The sequence below is a fragment of the Camelus dromedarius genome, chromosome 11 (genome assembly GCF_036321535.1).
Source record: "Camelus dromedarius isolate mCamDro1 chromosome 11, mCamDro1.pat, whole genome shotgun sequence".
Lineage (NCBI taxonomy): Eukaryota > Metazoa > Chordata > Mammalia > Artiodactyla > Camelidae > Camelus > Camelus dromedarius.
In genome coordinates, this window is record NC_087446.1 from 20,584,451 (window position 1) to 20,609,144 (window position 24,694).

The 24,694-nt window shown below is 35.3% G+C and overlaps 1 protein-coding gene across 1 annotated transcript in view; it reads left to right on the forward strand.

Annotated features, from left to right (window-relative positions):
- PTPRQ (protein tyrosine phosphatase receptor type Q) overlaps window positions 1-24,694 on the forward strand; it is a 186,761-nt gene that overhangs the window by 157,709 nt on the left and 4,358 nt on the right. Inside the window, exons 38-44 of the mRNA XM_031463085.2 lie at window positions 2,139-2,220; window positions 5,357-5,447; window positions 10,363-10,439; window positions 14,734-14,868; window positions 15,068-15,193; window positions 16,033-16,181; window positions 19,417-19,552. Of these exons, the coding sequence (XP_031318945.2) occupies window positions 2,139-2,220; window positions 5,357-5,447; window positions 10,363-10,439; window positions 14,734-14,868; window positions 15,068-15,193; window positions 16,033-16,181; window positions 19,417-19,552 (796 nt within the window). The remainder of the gene's footprint in view (window positions 1-2,138; window positions 2,221-5,356; window positions 5,448-10,362; window positions 10,440-14,733; window positions 14,869-15,067; window positions 15,194-16,032; window positions 16,182-19,416; window positions 19,553-24,694) is intronic.

Consider the following 24,694-nt stretch of genomic DNA (forward strand, 5'->3'; position numbering starts at 1 on the left):
AATTAAGATTTCCCAACCTAACCCTTGTTTCTTTCCTGTTTCTGAGGAACGTCGTGGCATAGGAGCACTGGGGCGTCCGGCACCTTAAGGGGCTTGGGTAGAGTGGGTCTAGCCCATGGTTTGTCTTTCTTTCTTGCACGTCTTTGCTAAGGGGAAATTATTCCCAACAGGGACTGATTGTTGCCTGGGTCCCCACTGCATATATGTCAGAAGTCTTTCCAGGCCCTCCAATTCATATATTGTCTCCCTGTCCCCAAATTGAGGACTCTTCTGATTCAGTATCCCATTCAGCCATCTCCATATCCATCTAGTCAGAGTCAAGGTTTCTCTGTTGCCTTCTTAGGACCACTCCAAGGTGTTGTGGGAAGCTCACACGCTCGTCCACCGAGACTTCGCTCTAGCACTGCTGTTTACCACTGTGAGGCCGCCTTTGATTATGGATTGCCCTACTAGGTTATACTCTGAAAAACAGAGGTGCTTCCTTCTTCCTGGGGACACTTAACGGCCCTGACCAAGGATTCATCACTCTTCCTGACAACGCCTGCTCCAGCACCCTCCTGTTTTCACCACTCCTGGACTGTAATAAAACACACTTCTTCTGACTCATGCTTTCTTCACTGAACACACCCCTTTATGACCATTTTCATAGTATTCATTATGCCACATTTTTCAATCTAATTACTTTTTTCATTTGTCCTTTACTTCAAAAATCACATTTCTCTTATACATATTCTTCACTTAAGTACAGTAAAATCATCCCTAATAACATTTAAATTAAAACCTTTAAAGAAAAGAGGGTATGCTATTTCATTATACTTTTTGCCTTTTGTGTCTTTTGCAGTGCTAATTTGTTGTGCATGACAAGTGTGTCACTAAAGATGTGTCCGTCTCTGAGTTTGTGTTGCATAGCTTTTAAAAATTATTTCAATTTTTTTCAGAGTATAAATAACTTGACCAATAAACTGTCACAAAATATATGTATACCTAAAGTAATTGAAAAGATTGTGATTTTTTTAATGGTTATGTATTCATCAAAACTCTCATTAAACAAGACTTAGACAATATGATGTCATTTGTCAAAGATCTACCCTCCCTGATTCAGCACTCTCTATGGACAAAGGAAACAAATTTTTTTAATCCACATTAAGTCTTTTAGACAAGTAAATACTATGCAATATATTAAAGAGTGGTCTGTTTTTAGTGTAATGCCCCAAATGCCAAACAATATACAAGAGTAAATTCTTACCTTGAGAGAGAAGTTAAATTATTATTGGCCATATTTGGGTCCAAATAATATAATTTTGAAAATGAAACAGGATTTAAAATAACGATCACACATCAAAGGTACAGTATGTTATACATCACTAATGTACTATGTTTTTCTGACTTTAATTAGAACTCCTTCACAAAGAGCTGTACCTCAACTCATAACGCATTTAACACAATCTCTGTTGCAGGTTACTTAGTTATAGAAAATCCATCAAGTAAGTTTGTTAAATATCTTTTCTCCTTTTTGAGTATCAACTCTAGATCTGCTGATTCAACAAATCTTAATGTGTGGTTCCTTTTTTGTATGTTTGTTAGAAAAACCTCCAAGCTGGATATAAATCATAAAAGCATGACTAATTGCATGGTAACTGGAGAAACGCTTTCTCCCTCTCTGGGGTGAAGCCTGCATGTCTGTATTTTAGCTTGGGAAGTAATACGGGGATATTTAACCTCCTTAGGGTTTAAAAACCATGTCGTTATGAGAATGAGGTCACTGCAATATTTTATATCTTCTAAAACCTTGTAACGTATAAAATGTTCTCTGTATGACAAAGAGGTATTATGTGCTTTAGCATTCAGTGATAACTTCATGCTCTTACATTTACTTGAAAAATTTTCTTCATTAAAATGTGAAATCATTCATTTAAAGTCACTTAAATACCGAAGGATTTCTGTGCTGTGAAATACAAAGAAAGTGAACTTAAATGGGGAAAGTTAATGTTGTAAATATGACAGAGTGACTCTAAAGGGCTGGGTGGTTATGAAATGTCCCTGGTTCTTTAACTTGCTAACTATAAAGGCAGACCCCTCGCTAAAGGCAAAGAACTCAACCTAACATGACTCCATTTTATACCTTTCTTTGCTTGGAGGCCGATAAGCAAGAAATCCTTCCTGCAACATGTTGAAGAGCTTTGCACAAACAACAACCTAAAGTTTCAAGAGGAATTTTCGGTATGTTACTAGCAGTTGTCACAACACTGCCAGACCTCCAGTCGTTTCATGTGTCACATTTCATGTCCATTTGAAGCCTGCAAGGCCATGAAGGACTCTGGCCTTGATAATCAATACCCAATTACCAGGTTGATTGTTTGGACAGTAACGTTACACTGGGCAGCCTCTGGTGCGACCTGAACAGAACTGTTCACCCCCCGTGTCGGGAGAAGGTGCTCCTCTTCAGACCTCCCCAGCCAGGGCAGCCTGGACCCGTGTCTGCTCTGCTCTCTCGCCCAGATGTGGATGTGTGGCTCTGGAATGCGGTGTGCATGAGTCCTTGTGTGTGGACGAGGTGTAGGTGGTACCCTAAATGTGTTTTTATATTTAAATAATTATTTTAGATTTAGAAACTAAATAATTCCATTTTATATTTGCCTCCTTAGTTTACGTTAGTGGTATAGATGAACCTGAAAACAGAACTCGATGTTTCCAGAACCTATAAAAACATTATTTCTGGAACTGCCCCAAAATTTAAAAACAGATCAGTAATACTTGTGTTACAGGCTTATTTTTAAGCGACCATGGAGTAAAATGCTATTTTACATTATATAGAATAAATAAACTTCAGCACTTGTCACTTTTAACACTGTTTAAAAGTTACGATTAATTTTACTGCCTTTAGCATTTTATATATCTACAAAATTGAAATTATATTGAAACATAAGGTGTGAATTAGATCTACAATCAATGTTAAAAACTTGAGCCTCCTTCCTTCCTTAGATGATTATTTTGTATTATAAAAATAAAACATTTCTAAGTTACCAAAAACCTTTATTTCAATCTTTTTCATGAACTTTTTAGTCTGTGAACAAAGAATTAAACAATTGGCTTGAGTAATTCAGGATCATAATATTTCAGTCTCTCAGGGAATAATAACAAAAATGTGAGAAGATTAATGGTATTTCCTACAGCTTTTTGGTTATGCTTATTAAGTAATATTGGTCTGGATGTAACAGAATCAATGGTACTGTAAAACTTCCTAGCATTTATGCAGCAAGAACTCTTTTTCACGAGCAAAAGTGTAATTTCACTAGAATGGGAGTGAATATAGTTACATTATACATAACTGAGTAGATGAAAAGTTTTATTAGCCATAACATTTACCCATATGTTATATTGAGAAAATTTCTAGTTTAACTTTTTTGAAGATCATGGTTTTTCTTTTAATGTAAGTATGTAAGTTGTATGCATATATATGTTATGTAAATGTATCTAGGTATCTAAGGAACATGGTTTTTAAATTGCTTTTTATCCTAGTGCTACATTAATTTTCAAGGCAGAATTATGTTTTTATAAGCAAATGCATATTTGATACAAATCTTTGACACACCTTGTACCTCAGGTCATATGTGCTTACACCTTAAATATTACTAAGCTCCTACTATGTGACAGGCCTTGTATTTGGCACACTGATATATATCAGTTCAACACAACAGCTAAGTGACCTCGGGCACATCACTTACACTCTGTTCTTCAGTGTCCTCATTTGCAAAATGAGAGTATCTCATTGAGTTGTGACTACTAAACTGAATGTGTGTAATGCTAAGAATAGTGGCTGGCACAAGTATTTGCTATTATGATTTCTACCACCAAGAAGTTCATTTTATGATAAGAACTGCAGACATGTATAAAAGAAAAATCATGAATACACTTATCATGATAGAGACATGCAGAAAGAAGTGAGGATACTTCTAATCGGAAGAGACTCCACAAAAAGGTGACCTGCCAGATGAACCTGAAGACAGAGCAAAAGTCCAATGAGCAGATAAAGGGGAACAGGTGTTCTCGACGAGAGCACGAATGCAAAAGCCGAAGGATGTAAGCCAGCCCCGCTGGTCTGTGATCCCACTGCAGAGAGGAAACAGTAGGAGGAGTTTAGTGGGAAGGGCGGTTGAGGCCCTGTGTGCCCTGTTAAGAACAAGGCCACTGAGTGTAACCTTACTATCCAAACAATCAACCTCGTAACTCAGTATTGATTATCAAGGCCAGAGTTATTTCAATCTCTAAATGGAAACTTCCCTGTGAACTAACTCTGGAACAGAAGTCCCACTTTTCAGGTGATTTCTACTTCCCCTTCTTTTCCCCTCTATTTCTTTGTTTCTCATAAATATGCTGACATGTACTCCCAAAACCTGACACAAGGAGGCTGTTCTAGGATTCCTCACTTGGCTAAAAAATTTTTTTTCTAAGCCTTTTGTGCCAACATAACCGGAATTCGGATGCTTCCACCGTCCCTCTCCTCTCACATGTACACACACGTGCAAAAGACGGTCCAGATTTTCTCTTTGCGGAAAAATAAGATAGAAGCGAAAATTAACCAGTTGAAAGAAATAATTTATAATAATGTTGAAAAATTGCAAAACCCCACAGTTTTAACACTTTTTGAGGAATATGGTCAACTGAGATATTTCTAATATGGAAAACTACAAAATTCGTAAGTGTGAATTCAACAAAATAATGAACATGTTTCCTTGCACCAGCTTTCTTCATAGTAGATGGATCATGTCCTAGTTTTTCACCAAAATGGCAATAGCAGGTCTCCTTGACCCTTCATCTGTGTCTGATCACTCTAAATCACACCTTCACATTCCGCTACCGATTTAACAATGCCTCCTGAGAACATGAATTGACCTTTGGCATCTTCTCAAACTGACCAATGTTGTACCAATTAATAGGCATGAAATCACACTGCCCGAGGAGAAAAAACAAAAAATAAATCACCGACTGCCTTTCCCTACTAAGGAGACGTTAAAATATTAAATAATACACGGTGTGTATTTGATGAAACCATTAGTAAAGTATGAAAAGGAGTTGCTAACATGGTTACCACACCTCAGAGCTTCCCAAAGGATAGAGAAGGGATCCCAAAGGAAGCAGTAACCTAAATGACCAATTCTATTCAGGAAATTGTTTCATTTTCAGTGGAAGTTCATCTGAGTCCATTACTGTTCATTTGATCTTGCTTCCACAGTGATGAGAGGTGTTTTCATTTTAAAAGTAAAAGGGTTTAGAGTAAAGAATAGTCTTTTACTATGTGGAACTTCTTGTTTACATCTGAAATCAATCTAAACTTTGCAATGACTTTGATCCACAGGAATTACCTAAGTTTCTTCAGGATCTTTCTTCCACTGATGCTGACCTGCCTTGGAACAGAGCAAAAAATCGCTTTCCAAACATAAAACCATGTACGTGCACTTACTGTCTCTGATTTTAGCTGTGAAATATTTTCAAATGAGCCCAAAATGCATTTTAGCATTTTTGCTTAAATATATCTTATTACATATTAATTGAATTATAATAATGTATTTTCTTAGCAGCAACATTTAAATTGTATCTCTTTTGTTTGTTAATGTTTATTAAAGTGAATGTACACGGTTCTCAGCTTGTTCACACAAGGTTCACTCATGCAGGTGCAAAGAAACTGTAGACCTAGTAGCTTCTTAGCTTTGTAATTTAACCCAAGTAATGAAGCTCTCTGATATCTTCCTACAGACCTAGTTCTCAAATGAAAAGGGAAAGTTTACACGTAACTTTGTGCATTGGTTTCCCTTAAGAGCATGGGAGTGCTTTCTTACGGAATATAAAAGCACTGCAAGATATTCATGGAGATCAGAGTAAATGTATGCTTATGAGGACTAGTTTTACCAAGGAGGCAGGCTTGTGCTTTACCATGGTAAACATAGCTTCATTTTTCAATCAGTAAGAAAAGAAACTGCATTATTGCTTTAAGGATTAACAGTGATGTCAAAGAAAAAAGACAGCATTCCTTTGCTAATAATAGCTGTATGTTTGATACTCCATTTATTCAACAGATGTTTCTACTAACTATATTCTGATTCAATACATTTTTCTATTATGAAATTAAAAAGTGGTATTTGTGAAGCTCTGAAAAAACTGTCAATATGGTTTCAAAATCTAGAGTTTTAAAATAGTCCTAATTTTAGAATTAACATATATATATGTGTATATATATATATACACACACACATACACACACACACACGTGTTTCTATGTTCTATGCCTTTTCAAAACTACATTGGGGAAAATTTTATACCTATAAAAATTGAACTCTTCTGTCTAAGAAGACATGGATTTAGAGAAGCATATAATCGCAGAATGTAAAATTATAAGGATGTGGATAGGAAGAAAGGGACCATATTCTGTTATTCTAGAACAAGAGGATAACTGAGGCATGAAGTAAACAAATTTAGGGAAACATGATATAGGAGGTAGTAATCTAATGGAATCTGTTAATTCCCAAGAATTAGAAAAGGATGAAAATACAAATAGCTTTTAACCACCTAAAATCCTTTCCGGAACAAAACAAATCATAGGTAAATGACTATACGAGTAAGTTGACAAGTAAGACGTTATTGTAGGAAATAAGGGAATGTTAGTATTTCATCTCCAAATTCCTGTGGCATGACCTTTCTTAACAAGTCCTCCTGTTTTCTCTTTCACAGAGTTAACCTGGGTTGGATGCATCTTAAGTTTAAGAGATGCGGAAATTCTCATGTTTTTATATTCATCCATATTTAAATTTCCTTCAGGTTGTCTGCTTTATGCTTATTTAGTGATATTCTGTGAAAACTACTGCAGTCTGATTGAAGGACAGTAACTACAGAATATTTAATGTTTATTTACAATTATATATTTGGCTGAATTTATAATATATCACTATATACAAAATAAGTAAATAAAATATATCTAACTTATTTCCAAAGACCAAGAGTACCTGACTTAAAATATGTAAAAATTTGGTATGTGAGACATTTTTAGAATGTGACATTTTGATCTTTTATTACTAAGATCTCAGTGCACCCTTTTCTGGGTTCCCACAATGGCTTGAGGTCACGCAGTGCTAGCAGCTAGCACTCAGAACGAGAAGAGAGTAAGAGTGGGCCACAGAACTAAATAAATGTCCTTACAACCACAAGGAGAACTGAGGGGTAAGATTCCCCTGATACCTGAGGCTAAGACAAAAAATAACTAGTGGTGGAATTATACTGTAAATCAAGGACGTCTGGAATATTATAAGCATTGCGTGCATTTTTTTTTCACCTTCACTAGAGACAAATGGATTGTGTCCAATTGTTCTGCTTTCTTCTTAATTTCAGTACAGAAAACTTGCAGTAATTTTCCAAATAATATACTATATCCACATTCAATATCCTTTAATGGATTTTTTAGGGGAAAGCTTTTTCTTAACTGTTCTCTTAAAGAATTGGAGGTACTATAAGAAATAATTTTGTTAGGAAGAATTTTATATTTTTTCTTAGCAAGAATTTTATATATTTTCAAGAATGTTATTAAAATAAATGATTCAACTCACACATACTGGCCGCTGTACAGTAAAATGATTAAGACCATGTGGGCTCTAATCAAATTTCTTGGGTTGCTACTCTGTTTACCTACTAATGACCTTAGTGACTGGACAGATAATTCAGTGATGTTTCCCTCCTACGTTTATTTCAAGGAGGTAGATGAAATAACCATGTAAATCACTCTGCCTAGTACCAGGACACAGGAAGCTCTCAGTAAATATTAGTTCCTGTGAGTGTTAGTTAAAAAAAAAAAATCAATAGATTGCCTATTTTTAAAAGCTGCTAACTTTCCGGGTGAATAAAATTCAGTAACCGGCCCTTGGGGTCTCTGGTCTGGACATAATAAGCCCACTTCCCTAACCTGGGTTGGAAGGTAAGCTGTAAACTCACATCCACTTCTGTGGGCAAATACACCCTTGCTACACACACGCACACACACTGGGAACAAGCAAATGAAATGCTTAAACTATATATAGACTCCCACTGTGCTTGCAGAGAAACCATGAAGCCAAAGAAAGGTTTTTTCTCCCACAGAGAATGAATTCCTTTTAATATAGTCTGAATTTTAGCTTAAGCCCAGCTAAGTGAAGTGCATTGTTTCCCCTGAGTAATGTAGGAAGCAGGATTTCAAATATCATAGTGCATTTTAGAAGATATTCGCTTACAGGGCTTTAAGATACTAGAATTAGCAGCAAATGCGTGCAGAAGAGATTTCCAAATCTCTGTCTGACAGGACACTATGACCTTCCAAAGTGTTCCACGCCATGAAGAAAAATTTCACTTGCTGTTGACTCAGATAGTTATAAGCAGGCGTATCGTATCGAGTGAACAGAAACCTGATGGCTTCCCTTCCTCAGTTACATGACTGGCCATGATGTCATTCAAGTAGTTAGATCATACCAAATTCAAAATCTTTGGGACATAAATCATTCACATAAATTTGCTTAAACAATTCCCCATATTTAAACCCATTGGTTAGGTCATATAATTACTAATGATACTGCAAAGCCATTCTGAATTTTAAGAATATGAGAACATGTTTTGAGTTCTACACAGCTTTATAAGTTCTATAAGCTTTCATAGAACTTTTCCTCAAGAATATTCTACCAAATAAAGTACTCTAACTATGTATTATAGCCGTGGTAACAAAGGAACAGAGGAGTTAAGTAATTCCTCCAGGGCCTTTATCAATGGTAGCTAGATCATCTGGAACTCAAAACCCAAACCCACTCACCCATTTCCTCCACTACTGAATGCTTTCTCATTACAACTTTTTTTTAATTCAAGTAATTAAGGAGTAATAGATACTTTGTGTCATTTCCTTATCTAGTTAAAATTAGCACTTGATATGTCAGTTGTAATACCAACTTGGTAAAAATCCTCAGGGAAAAATAATTATCGACACTTTTCTTTGAAGACAAGTAATAGGTGGAGGGCATCTAATTTTTCCAGACCTTAAAATAGTCTAACGAATAATAATTAGAAGTTTGGTATTAAAGAAAGAGTAGGCAGATAAATTAAAGGAAGTGAATAAATGGTTCAGAAACAGAACTAAACACGTATAGAAAACTAGTGTATGCCAAAAGCAGTGTTTTGAACAAGAGGGAAAGGACGGATTATTTGTTGCTCCAAATGGCAACAAACAATAAGACAGATTTTACCTTATTCTGTTCCAAAAAAAAAAAAAAAAAAAGGATCAAAAATCAAAGTATTTAAGACAAAAGCAGAATAACCCATTAAAGATCCAGAAGAAAATATGAATCAATTTGTGAAAATAGGAATATTGGTGTGACAAAGACCTTTGTATATGGGACACAAAAAGCCATAGTGGAGCCATAATAAAAAATGAGAAATTGGATTACAAAAGATATAAATTTTATATGACAGGATAGCTAGCAGCTGGCTAACAGAGTTAAAGACAAATGACAAACCAAGAGAAAATTTCAGTACATATATCATATTTTTAGTATAAAATATTTTTCAAAATAGTATAATATTAAATGGCAATTAATAGAAAAGATATTTAATATGGACAATACACAAAGCTAAGAAGCTCAATTTCTCTTATATTTAAGGAAATCAAAATAAATACTATGAGACATCAATCTGTGTATATCAAAAGATAATAAATTACAATGTTTAATAACATCTTGTGGTAGTGAAAGTAAGAGGAATCAGAATTCTACAAACATTTTTGTTCAGAGTGTAAACTGATATAATTTGAGGACAGTTTGGCAATATGTTTCAGAATTTGAGCTGCATAATATGATTTGGGAATTTTACTGCTGGTCATGTATTCTGCAAATACACTCCAACGTATATGCAAAAAGTCCACTTATATTTATTCAGCATTTTATAATAATAACAAAATAAGGTGAGTTTTAATCATCATAAAAAGCAAAATAAGTATGTTATATTCAAACAATGAAATACTATACAGCTTTTAAAAATATTAAGCTAGATAGCACTGTTTATGCTAGTATGGAAAGATACACGTTAAAAAGTTCTGCAGAATGGAGTGTTATGTCACCCCCTTTGTGGTTAATTTTATATGAATATGTATAGAAAATTCTGTAAATAAATACAAGAACATATTAATAGTCACCGTCTCTGGGTACTGCAATATGGAATGAGAGGGAATTTCTACTTTAAAATTTTACAGCCATTTGTAATGTTCAATGTTAAATCATAAACTTCTTTGTATTACTTTTACAGTAAGAAGGTAATGACAATTTAAAGAGTGAATTTGCACTAATTTCTTATATTTTCTTCTAGATAATAATAACAGAGTGAAGCTGATAGCTGATGCTAGTATTCCAGGATCGGATTACATTAATGCCAGCTATGTTTCTGTAAGTTGCTTTTTTTATATATTTCATATTTTTATAAAACATAAATACTGCCATTATAATTACTCTTCCAACTATTTAAAACAATAAATTCATTACAACCTCTATGGATTTAATTGTACCAGTTCCTTACAACAACATTCTGTACTCCCATTTTATAGATGGGGAAATGGAGGCCCATAATAGAGACTGCAATTTACACACCAATCATTTCATTAGTAAGTGGCTAATGTACAATTTCAAGCTACATATCCCCGGGTCTTTCCACTGTTTCAGGTTAGTCAGTAGCCTCTGTACCCAATGAGGTCTGCCAATCGCTCCTCCAAAGAAAAATTAACCGAAAGGACAGTTATGTCCATGCAATACAAAAACCTCTTATGCTCTTCTTCCCTTCTAGAGTCTGAGTCCATCAGAGGACTCTGATGCCATGTTCTATCCTCAGCTACTTGTACAATGTGCACTCATGGTAGCTACTCAATAAACATATCTGAAATGAACCAACATGGGGTGAAGTGTTATATGCCTAATTGACTATGTCGCACATCATATATAATAAATGCTTGCTGCCTTGGATTGAATACTGAATAAAACCAAAGTGTTTTAAGGACCTCTCTCCCTCTCCTTGTCCATGGCTCTTTGGTTCTCTCAATGCCCACCACCATCATAGGTACAAAGAAACCTTAGATGAACCCAAGATGGCTGCTTGGGTTGACACAATCATGGGACCTCAGAGTAGGAATTGCTCTTGTGGTTATTTAATTACACCATTCAGCTTGGAACTCTTTCTGAAAAATTACTGATAATTAGATATTAGCCTCTCTTGGCATTGATTCACCTATTTCCTCCTAAGGCCATGTTTCTATCACCAAACAACTCAAATATATAGATTAAAAACAAGATACATTCCCTTATATTGTCACTCACTGGCTTCAATTTTAATATAGAGTGAGGTTAACTAAGCAGAGCTGTGATACAATAGAACAGAGCAAGAACAAATTGTTACATCGGTGATCTACTGATTTGTATCATTTTTATTTACCAGTCAGTAGATACACATGGATAGCTCTTCCCCTATAATGTTCAATCAGTTACGGAATGATGACAGTGTAGGATATGAATATGATTAGGAAGGAAACCAGTTTTAGGAGGTATAACTGAACAACACAGATTTCATACACAAAGGAATATTCACGAACCCCCAATGTTCCCTTTAAATATTGTAGGTTGTCAAGAGGCAACCGTGAGAAGATAATGCAGGATGAGTAATAAACTAAGAAGTCTGATTGTGTGTGTGAGTGTGTGTGTGTGTGTGTGTGTGTATTCTGCTATAGTCAAGTGATGTAATAAATCTTACAGCAAAGTCACTGTGACCCTTATGATGTGCATAATCATTACTGAGCTGCATGGTAAGCAGGCCCAGATGGAAAGCACTTTACATTAGGGCAGGTTTCAGTACTGGAGTGGGCAGTACAATGTATTACTTTTACTTCAGGGAAATCTGCTTTGTTTAGGATGCCAGGAACAGATGGAAATAAACAAAGTCATAATGCCATAGAAGCTAATAGTAAGACTAGTAATAATAATTAAGTAACGGGAAAAGAGGAAGGCCCCAAAGTCCCCAAATTATCTCCCCTGTCAACCTGGGATGGCTGAAATTACTCTGAGGATAGCTTTCATCATAATTATAGATTGAAGAGTCAGTCCTATGATGGAAATGAGCTATACCAGTATCTGAAACATCAGATTTTTTCCACTTTGATAGAAGGTTATAGTACCAAAGGACACCGAGTTCTGAAAAAGGGAAATGCAAATGACCAGGAGAAACATTTTATAAACTGATCAATTGCAATCAATTGTCCTCACCCTTGAAGTGCTTTCTTCATTTGGCTTCCAGGACACCATTCTCTGGATTTTCCATCTATAGCTTTAACACTTTTATCTCAGTCTCATTAGTTAACTCTTATCTCCTTGGCCACCAAACATTGAAATTATATAGAGCACAATCCTATCAATTTATTATTTCTTTCCAAATTCATTTCCTTGATAATCTCAACCATTCTCGTGATTTTTAAGTAAGATCTATTTGCTGACTACTTTCAAACTGTATCTCAAGTTTGGAATTCTTTCTCAATTCCAGGTTCATATACCCAATTGCCTTCATGATAATCCCACTTGAATATCCAAAAGGGATTTCAAGTTTAGTATGTCCAGTATGAATTCTTGATTTTCCTTTTAGATCTGCAAATGCTGAAGTCTTCCCCATCTTCATTTGGAATCATTATTGACTCCTCTATCTTTCTTATACCCCATATCCAATCCATAAGCAAATTCCCTTGGCTCTCTTCAAAATACACCCAGATCTTATTCCCTTTCACAATCCCCACTGCTACCACCCTAACTACACCCTTAGTCAAACTGTTGCATTAACTTTCTAATGATCCTCCCTTCTTTAAACCTCTATAGGCTGGTCTTACAGAAACCAGGGTGAAACTGTTCAACCACATGATATGTTCAAAATCTTTCAATGGTTTTCCATTTCATTCAGAGTAAAAACCAAATTCTTATAATTACCTATTCTTGGACCTAAAGCCCTGTTACCCTCCCCTCCTTGCTCTGTATGTCACCCCTTCACTCACTCCAACTCCACCCATTTGCTGTTCTTAGAACATTCCAGACACATCTCTCCTTTAATGCTGTCACACTTGACTTTCTGCCTGGAACCTTTTTCCTCCGAATCTTGAAGGGCTTACGCCCTTTCTTCTTCAAGTCTTTGCTCAGATTTCACCAATGAGTCTTTTCTGAACACCTTATTTTCTGAAAACCCTCTCTCATAGCACTTAACACTTTGAAAACATCTACGTACGCTGTTTATTTAATAGACTGAGTGTCTAGTTCCCTTAACTAGAATAACATAGATAAACGTGGGTAAGAATGTTAGTGTCTTTTGTCAGGGATGAATCCTCAGCTCCTAGAATAACACCTGGAACGTAGTAGGCACTGGTAAGTATTATTTGAATGGAGGAATGTGCATTTAAAAAGCCTGTAAAGAAACTGACCAAAACATTAATGGTACTTCATTCTAGATAGGGAGATTAAGTCCACATTCTGCTTTATGTTTTTTTCTGAATTTTCTAAACATTCTACATTGACTATATATTACTTTTTTAACCTAAAAAAACCCTTACGATGCAAAATATTTATGTATTAAAATATTCAACTGAGACTGGAAGCACAGAAGTGCTTTTAGCATGTAGCTTATGTAAGAGACTCAAGGTTTTACCCCAGAAACTGTCACTGGCTAGCACTGTGAATTGGAAAAATCACCTAAAGTGGCTCATTATTCTTTAAAGTAAAATAAACTGGTTGGATTAGATTTTAGGGCCCCTTGAACTTTAAAATGTGTATTATTCTTGTGTAATACTATATTTTCTGACTACTGAGACAATTCCAATTTAAAAATAAAATTCACCTTTAATCCTCATTCCTTAAAATATTTTGATGTTTGGAATAGATGTAATTCGATCACTATTTCCTTACTCAAAACAGTACCTTTCTTAAGACAAATCCACAGGTATTACTCAAATGGCTCAATGTAATGCTTACATTACAGGTGAATGGACTGAGTTTTGGAACAATTTGATAAAATGTGCAAGAGCTGTCATAATAGGGCTGAGACAAACCTCAGGTCCTTTATTAGTTACATGAACCTTCTTATTACCTCCACATTACTCTTGGTTTGGAGCTCTGAAGAATAAATGCTAATGCCTTAGTTTACATAGATAAGTAATTTCTTGGAGGAAGGAAGATATTTCTTGAAAATATCTGTACCATCCAAAAACATATGACAGTTAACAGTGGAGCAAGCAAGAGAGCTGGCTCTGGACTCAGGCTTGTCTCACCAACTGTGAGACCTTGAGCAAATTACTTCACATTTTTCTTAATCAGTATCTTCGTCTGTAGGATAACCAGAGTACTAATTCACAAATTAATTGAAACATTAAGTATAAGATGCCTATCATATTTGGCTGCCATAAAGTGGTATTATTATTTAGCCTTCATTGTTTTATTCAAAGTTAGAAATAAATTTGAAGGACAGTTAGTTGTATAGTGTATCATAGTGTGAGGTTAAATTAATGTTGGAAATTTTGAGTATTTAATATTATCTAGCATTCAAAATATACAATATTTTAAAATCCTGTCATCTTACAACCAGCATGTTTTCCATGTCTTGCTCAAAAACTAAAGAATACCACGTACATGTAAATACTGATGCAGTGTTGTAACTGTATCATCCTAGGGCTACTTATGTCCAAATGAATTTATTGCCACTCAAGGGCCATTACCAGGAACAGTTGGCGATTTTTGGAGAATGGTGTGGGAAACAAGAGCGAAAACATTAGTAATGCTAACACAGTGTTTCGAAAAAGGGCGGGTAAGTTACTTGAAAATCTTTTCACAAAATATTATTTTACTATTGAGTTAATATACACGTGATGATTTCAGCTAATACTCTGAGTCATCAATGACTTGAACATCTATAAGGCAGCTTTAACTCAGTAGCGATAACTGTGATATACTGATATATATATAAAACAATGGTTCTTATGACTGGTGATTTTCTCTGAATACAGATCAGATGCCATCAGTATTGGCCAGAGGACAACAAACCCGTCACTGTCTTCGGCGATATAGTGATTACAAAGCTAATGGAGGATGTTCAAATAGATTGGACCATCAGAGATCTGAAAATTGAAAGGGTAAAAAAAAAAAAAAAAAAAAAAAAAAGGAGGGGAAGTCAAACATGATAGAAAATATGAATGTTCTAAATATCTAAAGGACAATTTCTAGCAGTATTCCTTGATACTATATATTCAATAATGCTTTTCTATTATTTTCTAAAAAGAAGTTTTGAATTGGCGTCTGCCTTCAATATGTATGTCACTGTTAAAATTCTCAATTATATAAAGTGTATATTAACCAGTTAATATCAAAGTCTTCAGCAGACAAGGGAAGAAAGCAGGAAGCAATTAGATCACTAAGTGTATCACTGAAGAAACTATAATATTTGACTTAACACAGGAATTCCCCAAATCACTTGTCTCTATCTGCAACCTGATAATTGGATTTTCTGTTTAATCCAGAACCAGTACAGAAGTGACAGCATAGGATCCCACTTATATTAGACAAACACCTATCCACACAAAAAATGATAAAAGGATCTCTATACTTTCTGACATTATCAAATGCTCAATACCTGTGCTTTGAATAATTAGTGAATGTGTTTATTTAAGCTCTTAGGTCAGAATTGTTCAAAATCTACTATTCTGGAGCTGCAAAATGTTACCCCACAGTTGAATATAAATACCCTACATTAACATCTGTTTGCAAGCCTTCTCACGGTTTCCACTCACATCAAAAGACAGTCTTCTTTATCATAGCACCAGTAGAAGGCTTCCCTTAGAGAAAATCATGAAAACCCAGTTTCTTCTGTTTGGTAAATAGTCATTTTGATCACCTCGGAAAGCTGGAAACTTCAGTTTTCACTGTGGTACTTAAATCATGTGATTATGCTCCTTTACGCCCTCATGTTGTCTAGCACGGGGACTGCGTGACCATTCGACAGTGCAACTTCACTGCTTGGCCTGAGCACGGGGTGCCTGAGAGCAGCGCCCCTCTAGTTCACTTTGTGAAGCTGGTTCGAGCAAGCAGAGCTCATGACACCACACCTATGGTTGTTCACTGCAGGTAAGAAAGATATTTTGAGAAACACTAGAAATGGTCTTCAAACTCAATGTGACCTTTCTACTATCATGATACCATTGATTATTTTCTGGCAGAATGTTCATGTAGATTCAATCCAGCTTCTAGTTTTCAGATACTTTACTGGTTATGACAAATCAAGATGTAGCTTTATAAAAGGTTAGATGGCAGAAATAAAATGAGTAATGAATGTGTCTAAACGCAAGGGAAAATATATATCCTGGTACAGAATTTTCCTGAAAACTTGACTGAGTTATACCTCTCAAAGGACTTAACTTTAAAAAAAATTATAGCCCATCATTGATGTGTGTGTGTGTAGGATTTTATGAATGAACATCTGATCTTTTATTTTTTTCAATTGCTATTAGTCTACTACACTTTAAACCTTTTTAGAAAAGCAAATTTGTAGATACGAGTTTCAAAGAATAAATAAAAGAAAATGAACTTTAAAAGAAGATCAAATTAAGTGACCAGCCCAAGCATGATTCCAAAGTTTTACAAACTTAACTGCTCAGTGTCTTTCTTTGACCTAGATCTTTGAACATGATAAATAGAATATGCCCATAAATTAAGATTTTTTTGCCCTCTTTATTTTCATTGGTATTTTATACCAGTGAAATACCAATATTCCCCCTACAAGAGAAATAAAACTCAGCTGTTTAGCATTCAGAGTTCTAGAAATATTGATGCGATTTATTATTTCTAATAGGATTATCTAAATAGATCTCAACTTGAGTTTCTTCAACAGTTGTAGTTGGTAAATTAGAGAAAAAGTGGGTGATAATATACTGCTTTTTGATTCCAAGTACAAGGTACCTAGAATAGGTAAATTATAAATTGAATATGCAATATGAATATGCATATATATGAACATACAAGAACGTAGAATTGTGGTTACCAGGGGCTTGAGAGAGAAGAAATCAAGAATTACAGTATACTGTTTGGGATCGTGAAAATGTTCTGGAAACAGTGGTGATGGTTGCAGCAGACTGAATGTGCTTAATGCCACTGAATTGTGCATTTAAATATGGTTAAAATGGTAAATTTTATGTATCTTTTGCTACAATAAAAATTTAAGTAACAATATCTTTTAACCATGTTTATAATTAATAATTCCAATTAATCGATGGATAATTTTTCTAACAGCAGTGTACTTAATGTTGTTAAGTGTGTAAGAAAATATTAATCCATCTAAGTTTTAGAGGAAAAAACATGTAATTTAAATGAGTCTACCTTTTCCAGGAATAATTGAAATTTTTTAATTGTAAGAGTACTACACAAATGCCTGCTCATTATGAGATCTTTTTACACTTAAAAAGCATATAGAACAAAAAGTAAAAGCCTCATTCTTACCCTCCCAATTCCATTTCCCCTCCATATGCATAAAACGCTAACAAACTAGTAGACAGTATGAATAGAATAAAAGTTTGCTTCTAACGTCAGTGACTGATTTTAAGCTGGCATCACTGGTGATTAAAATCTTTAATGGACAGTCAATTGCCTTCAGCTTCTCTGTATTTTGCATAGACACTGCCACTGCATTAAAATAGTGGATTTTAAAATCCACTCAAAAAGAAAAGTACCTTCTCTCTTGTAGCCTCAAAAAGAGTAGTCTCCTCTTTTGTGATTTAGATAAGAGACCAGAAAAAAGTATGCTTACATTAATAATCATCCTTAAATATCACTTTAAAACTGTCTACTAAATGATTATCTCCAACCCCAACTTCTCACCTCAACTTTAGACTTAAGACGTTTAACTTCCAGCTCAACGTGACAACCTAAATGACCACAAAATTCTGAATATTTGACATGTGCAAAACAGAACACTTGAGTCAATCTCCAAAACTCACTCCTCCTTATCCTCCCCATCTTGGTAAACAGCAAGTCCACCACGCTTGGTCCAGGAACCCCGGACTCGTCCTCGACTCTCCGCTTCCTCTCACATTCCACAGCCGACCCCACAGCAAATACTCTGATCCCTTCCCCTTCCCCATCTCCACTGCGCTCTCCCCACCCTGGTCTCCTGTGAACACGCAGGACACACTCCCACTCAGATCTGTTCTCTTCCCGCTCCCTCTGGCCTCAGGGCTCCTCTCCCTATGGTGGGCTCCCCAACCCTATTCACGTTTCTTTTCATTATGATGTCCGAGAAGCTTTCTCTGATGCTAACCTACCCTATCACCCTCTGTCTCCTTAACCTGATTTCCCTCTCTTCGTAGCACTCACTACTACCAGGCATGTTCTGTGCATGTTCATCTGTGTGTGTACTGCCCTTCTCTCTCCTCTGGAACAGAAGCTCCGTGAGTTTAGGGACTTTGTACCGTTCGCTGCTACACCCAGGAGCCTCAACAGTGCCTGACACTCAAAATAGTCTGAGTGACGTAATGACCAATGACCTCTGCTGGGGCAGATGTGTGTATTTATGTTCTAACACTAACTGCTCACTTTCTGAGGCTGAATCACAGGAATTGCTGACATCCAACAATTCTTTACCTATAAAAATGGCAATTTTTGTTTTTCCAAGTGACATTTGTAAGACTAAGCAACCTTTAGAATGTCATTTTTTTTTTTACAGATTTATTTTCTATATTAACCATTTAAGTACCTAGGAGTCTTGTCTAATTGGAATTTCTGAATAAATCTTGTTAGGTTTATCAATTAACAGTTTCCATGGAGTACATAGCTGCCCTTTAGTATTAAACTAATTTCTGAAAAGGAAATAGCTTCTCAATTTTATTATCTAGGAAGCAAAAAAAAAAAAAATCTAGGGAAAGTCAAAAGAACACACAAGAGTCTTATCAGTATGATGCAGAGGAAATGCTATATGTGCTAAACAGTTGACACTTTCCATGTTTAGCATTTCTACTGGTAACTAAAGATATATTCAATACAAAGTTTCTGGTGTTAAGAATTTTCAATGATTTTTAAAAATCTTCTGTATACTTCTCCAACTCCACCCCTTAAAATATTATGAAAGAAGAGGGAAAGTTCAACTGGTTAAAAAAAACTCCAATATTTGATAGAGTACTAATGATAATCATCTTGCTTTATTTAAAGTCTTAGGAACAATATAAATCCAAAGAAACATCAAAGAAAACCTACCTCCAAACACAAAAAGAAACTTTAGAATTGATTGCTATCATAGTTCATTTTCTTCATCACCATTAACTGAACCTCCTTTTTGCTGAATAATTTGCATGTAATTTCACTCTCCCCGCAGTGCTGGAGTTGGAAGAACGGGAGTTTTTATTGCTCTGGACCACTTAACACAACACATAAATGATCACGACTTTGTGGATATATACGGATTAGTAGCTGAGCTGAGAAGTGAAAGAATGTGCATGGTACAAAACCTGGTAAGATACCTAAGACTGCAAGCAGGGTCAGCTCTAGGATTTCTCCGTGGTAGGGTCTTAGCGGCAGCGATCTGGGTGGATATGCACTTGAACTATATTTTGCACAGCAGACCACGCTCTTTTCCTCCATTATAACCCTCCTGGGGTCGGGGCAGGGTCTTGGACGGCAGCTGATGGAGGTTATAGGAGAACCGAAGCCCACCTGCCCCAGTCATCCTTCACTCAGCACTGTTATTGACGACTTGTCCTAACTTGTTTGTGCTGACAGGTATAGAGATGATAATGTATCAAATGGGTTTGTCTTTAGCATTTGGCCAGTTTGGGAAGCTTAAGAACTGAATCAAATCAATTTCTTTTATAAACACACTAAAAGTTCTAATTAGGAAAAGTTTAAAATGTTAACTGTTACGAGGTTCTATATATTTCACTCGCCCATATTTATCCCTTTGCATATTAGTACTAATGGTTGTTATTGCATATTAACTAACTAACTGGTAGTTTTTTGTTTTGTTGTTTTTATTTGGAAGCAAAAATAGTTGTAAAGTATATAGATTTTTCATTGTTAGAAAAACCACACAGTATAATGGTAATTAAATTAAAAACCCTGAGTGTCTAGTGAGTTCCAAGTACTATACCAGAGCCTTTACATGCCTTATTTTATTTAATTCTTTATTTGTAAGACAGGGCCAAGAAAACTAATCAACAGACTAGATATTACTGGTTCTGCTTTACACATAGGGAGGCAGATGTTCCAAGAATTTAAGTGATATTCTAAGGTTATACTATTAATCAGTGTCAGAGCCAAAATTCAAACCCAAGTTTGTCTAACTATAATATACAAGATTTTCCTATCATATCTTTGGATTGGTATTTTTATGCTATAAAATAGAGATTTTCTCACAGTAAATATATAGATCTGCTATCACAGTATTTTTCAGGGTACTTACTAGGAAAGGCAAGTAGCTTCACAGTTGTTCAAAGTGTGAGAAAACAGGCTCTCTGCTAATGTTAAGTTTGAGAAAGAATTTCTTAGAGCCTCTGCACAGAACCTGTAATGCCATGTCCTAAAACATTAATGTTCTTAGGAAGATGCTTCTCTTGACCAGAGACATCCAAACTTTTTGGAATACATACTCCTTTCAGGAAAAATATTTCAGCATTCAACTCTAATACATGTATTTATGTTTAAAGTGTAGATTGTCCAATTATGTAAATTGTAAGACATACACAAAATAAATTGAAAAACAGAAGACAAAGGTCAAATAGGCTATTCTGACAACCTGCAAAAATCCTCAACAAAATATTGGCAAACAGAATCTAACAGCATTAAAAAAAAATACACCATGATCAAGTTGGGTTCATCTCAGGGACACAAGGATGGTTCAACATATGCAAATTAATCAATGTGATACACCACATCAACAAGAGAAAGGACAAAAATCACATGATCATCTCAACAGATGCAGAAAAAGCATTTGATAAAATTCAACACCCATTTAGGATAAAACTCTTACCAAAGTATATAGAGGGAACATATCTCAACATGATAAAAGCTATTTATGATAAACCCACAACCAGCATAATACTCAACAGTGAAAAACTCAAAGCCTTCCCATTATAATCTGGAACCCACTCTCATCACTTCTATTCAACATAGTCTTGGAAGTCCTAGCCACAGCAATCAGGCAAGACAAAGAAATAAAAGGGATCCAAACTGGAAGAGAAGAGGTCAAACTGTCACTATATGCAGGTGACATGATACTATACATAGAAAACCCTAAAAGCTCCACACAAAAACTACTAGAGCTGACAGAAGAATTCAGCAAAGTAGCAGGACACAAGATTAACACACAGTAATCAGTTGCATTTCTTTACACTAACAATGAAATAGCAGGAAAAGAAAGTAAAGAAACAATCCCTTTTAAAATCACATCTAAAACAATAAGATACTTGGGAATAAATCTGACCAAGGAAGTGAAAGACTTATACATGGAGAATTACAAAACATTAAGAAAATTAAAGATAACTTTAAGAAATGTTCTTGGATTGGAAGAATCAATATCATTAAAATGGCCATAATGCCCTAGGCAATCTACAGACTTAATGTGGATCCCTATCAAATTACTCGTGATATTTTTCACAGAATTAGAGCAAATAATCCTAAAATTTATATGGAATCACAGAAGACCTAGAATTGCCAAAGTAATACTGAAGAAAAAGAATGAAGCTGGAGGAATAACCCTCCCAGACTTCAGACAATACTACAGAGCTACAGTAATTAAACAGCATGGTATTGGCATAAAAACAGACATCCAGATCAATGGAACAGAAAAGAGAGCCCAGAAATAAATCCACAGACCTATGGTTAGTTTATCTTCAACAAAGGAGGCAAGAATATACAATGGAGTAAAGACAGTCTCTTCAGCAATTGGTGCTGAGAAAACTAGATAGTAGCATGTATATCAATGAAGTTACAATAATCCTTCACACCATACATAAAAATAAACTCAAAATAGCTTAAAGAGTTAAAAGAAGAGACATGATAAACCTCCTCGAAGAAAACATAGGCAAAACATTCTGACATAAATCTTAGCAATGTTCTCCTAGGGCAGTCTATCCAGGCAATAGAAATAAAAGTAAAAATAAACAAATGGGACCTAATCAAACTTATAAGCTTTTGCACAGCAAAGGAAATCATAAGCAAAACAACATAAAAAAACGACAACCTACAGAATGGGAGAAAATATTTGCAAATTATTTGACTGACAAAGGTTTAATTTCCATAATATATAAATAGCTCATACAACTTAACAAAAACACTCAATCCAAAAATGGGCAAAAGACCTAAACAACCAATTTTCCAAGACATACAAATAGCCAATAGGTAAAAGAAAAAATGCTCAATATCACTAATTATCAGAGAAATGCAGATCAAAATTACAATGAGGTATCATCTCACACCAGTCAGAATATTTATCTTTAAAAAGACCACAAATGATAAATGCTGGAGAGGGTGTGGAGAAAAGGGAACCCTCCTACACTGCTGGTGGGAATGTAGTTTGGTGCAGCCATTCTAGAAAAGAGTATGGAGGTTCCTTAAAAACTAAAAATAGTCTTATCATATGATCCAGCAATCCCACTCCTGGGCATATATCTGGAGGGAACTCTAATTCAAAAATATACATGAACCCCAATGTTCACAGAGCACTATATACAATAGCCACGACATGGAAACAACCTAAATGTCCATCAGCAGATGACTGGATAAAGAAGCTGTGGTATATTTATACAATGGAATACTACTCAGCCTTAAAAAAGAAAAAAATAATGCCATGTGCAGCAACATGGGTGGACTTAGAGATCATCATTCTAAGTAAGCCATAAACAAAAATACCATATATCACTCATATGTGGAATCTAAAAGAAAAAAAGAGGACACTAATGAATTCATCTACAAAACAGACAGACTCGCAGACATAGTAAACAATCTTATGGTTACCAGGGAAAAGGGGGTGGGAAGGGATAAGTCTGGGAGTTTGAGACTTGCAAATGTTAGCCACTATATATAAAAAGATTTAAAAAAGCAAATTTCTTCTGTATAGTACAAGGAACTATATTCAATATCTTGTAATAACCTTTAATAAAAAGAATATGAAAATGAATATATGTATCTATATGCATGACTGGGACATTGTGCTGAACACCAGAAATGGACACATTGTAACTGACTACTTCAATTAAAAAAAAAAACAACTTTGCTAATTGTGATGGCTTCATACTAGCATTGTTTTCAAAAGAGAAAATATATACTTAACAGAAAATAACTGTTATATCTTTTAAATTATTTATAATTTTTTAAAAAGTGATCTAGCCTTTTGTCAGATCTGATTACATTGCTGCTGTTTTGACCTCACAGTAGGGCTATAAAATGGGATTATTCTAGGAGTATGAAAAAGGGCAGCCCTGCCGTTTTCTTTCTTTTTTTTTTTTTAACATTTTTTATTGATTTATAATCATTTTCCAATGTTGTGTCAAATTCCAGTGTAGAGCACAATTTTTCAGTTATACATGAACATATATATATATATATATATATACTCATTGTCACATTTTTTTCTCTGTGAGCTACCGTAAGATCTTGTGTATATTTCCCTGTATAATCTTGTTTATCTGTTCTACAATTTTGAAATCCCAGTCTGTCCCTTCCCACCCTCCGCCCCATTGGCAACCACAAGTTTGTATTCTATGTCTATGAGTCTATTTCTGTTTTGTATTTATGCTTTGTTTTTGTTTTTGTTTTTTAGATTCCACATATGAGCGATCTCATATGGTATTTTTCTTTCTCTTTCTGGCTTACTTCACTTAGCCCTGCCATTTTCTTGTCATTCATTTGTGCTTGCATGACAAATACCTTCAATCTAGTCTCTTTGTGGGAATCTTTTTGAGGAACTTCAGCTATGCAGCAGTTAGGTGAAGCCAGGCAGTGTAATCCATGTGCATCTGCATATATGCTGAAAGGGAACACACAAGTGAAGCAGGAAACTTCAGAGATGCTGTAGGACTTGTGGCCATAGTTGGCTCATGGGTATGAAACCTGTACAGCCTCACAGGTCCCCACACTTGATTTAATGTTTGCTGTCACCGACTTGAAAATCTTTAATCATCTCTGAGGAAGGGAACTCGCATGTTTATTTTGTAGTGGGCCCTGCAAATTACGTAGCTGGTTCTTATCCAGGGGTCTCATAAGGGCGTCCATATCAATACAACTATTAACCATTATCAAAATTCAAATTCTTTCTTAGTTTCAGTTAACAATAAGGGTAAACAGCTAACATGTTTTCCTCCCATGTCCCCGGGTGTACACACGCGCATTGGCGATCAATGCTCTTGACATTGGTTGAGGCTGGCGGGCTCTCGGATGGGGCTAGGAATGATTTCCTTCTAAAGTCTGGAGTCAGTCTTCAAATGAAAGCTGAAAAAATTTTGTCACGTTCTCCAACTTTGTCAAGAGTGCCTGTGAATAATTTCACACAATTTAGTATTCAACATACGCTATAAACTTCATACGTTATGCTGGCTTAACTGGCCAGAGGAGAATGTGGCAGGTTGGGTGGGGGAATAGAAAGAGCATGAATTTTGGAG